The 6,020-nt window shown below is 40.6% G+C and overlaps 1 protein-coding gene across 1 annotated transcript; it reads left to right on the top strand.

The window, feature by feature from the left end:
* The first annotated feature begins 4,195 nt into the window (after positions 1-4,195).
* Positions 4,196-5,422, top strand: GPR151 (G protein-coupled receptor 151). The gene has a single exon (XM_070933945.1). It carries the CDS (start codon positions 4,196-4,198, stop codon positions 5,420-5,422), a length of 1,227 nt encoding a protein of 408 aa, XP_070790046.1.
* The last annotated feature ends 598 nt before the right edge of the window (positions 5,423-6,020 follow it).

The raw sequence follows: 6,020 nt of genomic DNA, 5'->3' as shown, positions 1-6,020 counted from the left end.
TTAGGGGACTGGAGGCTAAAACATATGAAGAACGATTGCAGGAACTGGATATGTATAGTTTAATGAAAAGAAGGACCAGGGGAGACATGATAGCAGTGTTCCAATGTCTCAGGGGCTGCCACAAAGAAGAGGGAGTCAAGCTATTCTCCAAAGCACCTGAGGGCAGGACAAGAAGCAACTGGTGGAAACTAATCAAGGAGAGAAGCAACTTAGAATTAAGGAGAAATTTCCTGACAGTTAGAACAATTAATCAGTGGAACAACTTGCCTCCAGAAGTTGTGAATCACTAAATGAATGGTTGTAAGTCAAAGACTACCATTATTTTTCAGTTTGAGATAAATAATAGTTATGGCTTCAAATCTTCTAAATTACACAACTAATACATGGAAATTGATGCTGGGACACAAAAATGGTATCTTTGTATTCTTATTGCTAAGACACTGATTCTTCAACAGTGAAAAGATAAATTTATGGCCCAATTACTCAGTGGATTGATGACCTGATGTTTCTTGTGATTTATGAATGAGTTACAATCATAATTTTGGTACAGACAATTATAATGAAATATAATAATCTTTTATGGAAATGGGTAAAATAACTTATTAGTCCAAAATCAATCAGAATAAGGCTTCTTCATTGAAGATTATGGACTGCAATCTACTACATAGGTTCAGTGCGCATTGGTTGATAGATGCTTTTCAACTTCTCCATCAAGGACTGAGAGGTAGCGACTGGCTCAAAATCCCCCAGCTGAAGGGAAGGCTAAAACTTGGAGTTTCCCATTCAAATTCAGACCCTTAACCACTATACTTACTGGCACTCTCCCCCCCCCCACTTTTAATACATAACATCAGCTTCATAACATCCTTAGCTCTAAAATGTAAATGATTTACTTTGGTCTGGTTTTAAGATGGTATTTTCCTGCTGCTTGGGATGTGGTGGCTCAGTGGCAAAGACACTGAGCTTGTCGATCGAAAGGTCTGCAGTTCAGCGGTTTGAATCCCTAGTGCTGCGTAACGGGGTGAGCTCCCGTTACTTGTCCCAGCTTCTGTCAACTTAGCAGTTTGAAAGCAAGTAAAAAATGCAAGTAGAAAAATAGGAATCATCTTTGGTGGGAAGGTAACAGCGTTCTGTGTGCCTTTGGCATTTAGTCATGCCGGCCACATGACCACGGAGACGTATTCGGACAGCTCTGGCTCTTCGGCTTTGAAATGGAGATGAGCGCCGCCCCCTAGAGTCATGCAAGGGGAACCTTTACTTTTACCTTTCCCTCTCCTTGCAGCAAAAAATGTGTCATACAAATGATCAATAATCAACTCAATTGTATAATTGAATTAAATCATCACCTCAGCCTGGGAAAATCTGACGTTCATACCTGCAAAGCTGCAGCTTCTCTTTTTGATACCAGCCTTATAATATATAATGTATGTAGATTTTATATATTTAAATGTGTGTATGTGTGTAAAACACTTAAGAGACAGGAATATATAATATATTATAATATGTATATTGTGATTGAGGCTTGTTTTGGTCATACACCATTACCAATTAGATCATTTTTAATGCTAGTCTGTATTCCAGAAATCCCAGCTTTATGGCAGAAAAAAAAATTCACAATGGAGATTCCATAAGCAAAATTGTAATTAAATATTTGCCCCCTCTAAATTCTTGCTTTATCAAGTTTCTATCAAAACTGCTTTAGTGCCTTAGCTGTGCCATCACTCTCTCTTAGCCCTACTCACCTCACAGGGTTTCTGTTATGAGGAAAATAAGAAGAGGAAAGTGTATTGGATATGTTCTTTGCCTTGAGTTATTTGTAAAAATAATAAAGGTGGGATACAAATGAATAAATGTACGCAAGCTGATTAGATGAATCAAATGATTCGATATTATATATCCGTGATGGCGAACCTATGGCACGCGTGCCACAGGTGGCACGCAGAGCCATATTGGTGGGCACACGAGCGTTGCCCAAACTCAGCTCCAGCATGCATGTGTGCATGCGCTGGCCAGCTGATTTTTAGGCCTTCTGGGCTCACTGGAAGTTGGCAAACGGGCTATTTCCGGCCTCTGGAGGACCTCTGGTGGGGTGGGGAAAGCTGTTTTCACCCTCCCCAGGCTCCTAGAAAGCCTCTGGAGCCTGGGGAGGGCAAAAAACGGGCCTACCGTGCCCACCATGCTGTCACATGCCAAAAGTGGGGGGGGAAGCATGAGGGGATCACCCATGTATGCATGGGGGCGCAGGGCGCCTAGAATTATGGGGGTGGGCATGTGTGCGCATGACTACCCCGCACTCCCCCAGCTCTTGGCATTCGATGGAAAAAAAGTTAGCCATCACTGGTATATATATTTACACTTTTTAAACAAAAGGGTTATGAAATATAACTTTGAAAGAGAATATGTCAAATAGAAAAAGAATATTTTATTATAGAGTAAGTGTGCACTTAAATCTACGTCTCTCCATCCCACTCACTCACCTTTGTTAATAAAGGTTGAAATATGTTTAGGGTAAAAGAAATCTGTATCTTTCAACAGATTTGCTTGTTTTTGTGAGAATTGAAGGTGGGAGAAAGAAAGGAAATAAGCTCTTTCACATAAGTGCTGTAAGTACATGCCCTTGCAGACCCTCTGATGTTCCCAGTGTCTGCATAGTTAAAACCAGCCTTCAGATGAAACGATTGAAAGATTGGCAGTTCAGTGGTTTGAATCCCTAGTGCCGCGAAATGGGGTGAGCTCCCGTTACTTGTCCCAGCTTCTGCCAACCTAGCAGTTTGAAAGCACGTAAAAAATGCAAGTAGAAAAATAGAGATCACCTTTGGTGGGAAGGTAACAGCGTTCTGTGCGCCTTTGGCGTTTAGTCATGCCAGCCACATGACCACGGAGACGTCTTTGGATAGCGCTGGCTCTTCGGCCTTGAAACGGAGATGAGCACCACCCTCTAGAGTCGGGAACGACTAGCACATATGTGCAAGGGGAACCTTTACCTTTACCTATTGTGTTATGGAAATCAGCAAATAAAGAAGATGAAAATGAATGTCTTCAAAGGCTCCAGAGTTGAAGTTCAGATCCTGGAAGGCTTCTTTGTCCCTCAGAATGCTGAAATAGCAGTACAACTAAGAGGAACAAGCTGTAGAATGGGAAATCTTAACTGAAATTTCATCATATGGAATTCACTTTAGGTAAGCCTCTTAGCCTTATTTTGCAGGATAGGGATATCAAAGTTACAATACTTATCATAATTAATTAGATCTTCCAACATCACTTTTTGTAAAGCAATGTAAAAATATTCAACTATTTTAGTTCGCAAGATTTCTGCAATGTTTCTTTCTTAACACTCTTTAAAATTTCAAAACACAACTCCAGCTAGAAATTAGACATTTCAGCCAATCACTTCTAGCATCTGACTGTATCTCTGCCCAACAAAACAACTCTACATCCTGTTACAATGATCTCCATTCTACAATTCTTTTTCTTCACTGGACACAAAATGTTGAGGAGCAGCAGCAAGTGCTGCAATTAAAATATACACACAAAACTCCACCCAAAGAGGGATGAAAACATACCTCAAAGTCAAATGCAGAACAGAAATCTATGTTAAAGGGATTTTGTACTGTACGATAAAGTTCCAAATGCTAAAGCTAATTTCTGCAAAGCTGAATGGTTTGCTCATGTAGAATTGGAGTAGAGCTGTGCTGTTTCGCTGTATGTTTTGTACTTGTGCACAGTTGTTTTAAGCCTGTCCCTAATTCAGAATATCATCAAAATTGATGATCTTCTGAGCTTTGATGCTTGCTTCAATCAATATCTAGAATAGATTTCCAAATGATGATGGTTTTTTTTTTTTAAAGGATGGAAATCAAGTACTGTAATTCTGGGTTTTACGCCAGTTGTGGAAGGATGGTTTTAATTACTCCACAGGGTTGCTGTACTGGTTGTCAGACTCGCTAATAAGCAGCTGGCTTTGTGCTCCCACCCACTGGGAGACTGTCAGTCAAAGCTTGTAGCAGTTATATAGCAATGAGATGCTCAGTTAAGATCCATATGTAGCAAATTGAGACACCTCACAGAGGTTCTGTATTATATACAGCATTACCGATTTATCTTGGCCGCAGTTGAACAAAAGAGGCAGAGCAAAACAAGAAGAGGCACATCAGAAACCACCGACGCTTACCAGGACAAGGCTGCTTTCAACATCATGAACAGCTCTCTGGCTGAACCTCTCCATTACGCGGGGGGCTACCAACCCCAGGACTCCAAGGAATGGAAGGTGATCATCCCGGCTTTCTTGGGGGTGATTTGCCTGGCAGGCTTTGCTGGGAATGTGTGTGTAATTGGAATCTTAATGTACAATACAAAGAAAGGGAAGCCTTCGGTGATTCATTCTTTGATCTTCAACCTCAGCCTGGCAGATCTGCTCCTCGTTCTTTTTGTCCTGCCCTTCAGGGCAGCGGCTTATTCTCAAGGAGTCTGGTACTTGGGTTGGTTTCTTTGCAAAGCCTCTGACTGGTTCCAACAAGCTTGCATGACAGTGAAGAGTCTAACTATTGCTGTAGTTGCCAAGACATGCTTCATGTATGCAAATAATCCAGCGAAACAAGTGAATATTAAATGGCACGCCATCTGTGCAGTGCTGATGGTTATTTGGCTGGTTGCCTTGGGAATCCCACTACCTCTGTGGTTCTTCAGCAGCCTTTGGGAGCCAGAGATAGGCTCATCTTCGTGCATTGTGATTATTCCAGCCCAAGCTCACGAGTTTATGTCAGCCTTTGTCAAATGTTACCCCTTCCTGGTATTTTGTGCCCCTCTCACCTTTGCTTTCTTTTATTTCTGGAGAGCATATGGTAGATGCCAGAGGAGGGGGACCAAGACTCAAAATCTAAGGAATCAGATTCGATCCAGGTGTTTGACAATGATGCTTCTGAGTGTTACCATTACTTCTGCTGTGATGTGGTTTCCTGATTGGATATCTTGGTTCTGGCTCTGGCACCAGAAGGATGGACCTGCTCTCCCACAAGGTTTCATGGCCACTACCCAGGTTTTGATGTTTGCCATCTCTTCAGCAAATCCTGTTATCTTTGTACTCATGTCTGAAGAATTCAGAGAGGGTTTTAAAGGTCTATGGAAATGGTTTACACTGAAAAAGCCTCTACCTCCTACAGAAGATCTGGAGGAAACAGCAGTTGATAACTTGGAGGGAATCCCAAGCAATGCTCCTTCACCAGAGGCAATGACTCCTAATCAAGAGGAAGAGCCCCCTTCTGTCCCTGCTACCTCAGAAGACTTGGAGATGCCCGTTTTGCCAGATGTTGAGCAATTCTGGAATGAAAGGGAAGCTCTTCCTGATGCTCAAGACAATGATCCTGTTCCTTGGGAACATGAAGGACGAGAGATACCAGGTTGCGATCAACCAAAGTGCAATTAGGAAGCTGGAAACCAAGTTTTACTAGGGTGGATTCAGGCATAGTCATGTTTAGGGGAGATTCACTGAAATCATGGGATGTTCCTTGGATAAGACTAACTAAAAATCTATTAATGTTAATGGATCTCATTCTAACATGCTTAAATCTGATTACACTAGATTTATTATTTAGGTGATGTTGAACTGGCAGTGTAGCATGTAGAAGTTATTTTCATTACTGTACTTAGTTTTTCTCTTTTCATGTGTCTTTATTGTCTTCACATTTATTCTTCAATTATTGTGTGATGCACAGATGCAGCTCTCATTCTCATTACTCTTCTGTTAAAGAGTTTATTATTTAAAAATTACATTGCACTTCTGGATGCTAATTTAAAGTTTCAGAACATTTTTTTTTAAAGTTAAATTTGCAAAGTAACATTGTTTATGAGCTGGTTCTATGTGATCTATGTTTAAACTTTAAATATTGAACAAAGAATTGCAAAGGAAAGGGTATAATTTGATTTTCAGTAGTGAGAATATTTATTATAGATTTTCTTATCAGTACTACAGAAAATGTATATTAAATATGCTGAAAGAAAAGGTGGATCAAGTTATTATATTA

The sequence above is a fragment of the Pituophis catenifer genome, unplaced genomic scaffold, assembly GCF_029215685.1.
Source record: "Pituophis catenifer annectens isolate HBS135680 unplaced genomic scaffold, rPitCat1.0.hap2 SCAF_2, whole genome shotgun sequence".
Classification (NCBI taxonomy): Eukaryota; Metazoa; Chordata; class Lepidosauria; order Squamata; family Colubridae; genus Pituophis; species Pituophis catenifer.
The sequence above is the reverse complement of the archived record's forward strand: the minus strand, read 5'-3'. Positions and strand labels throughout refer to the sequence as shown.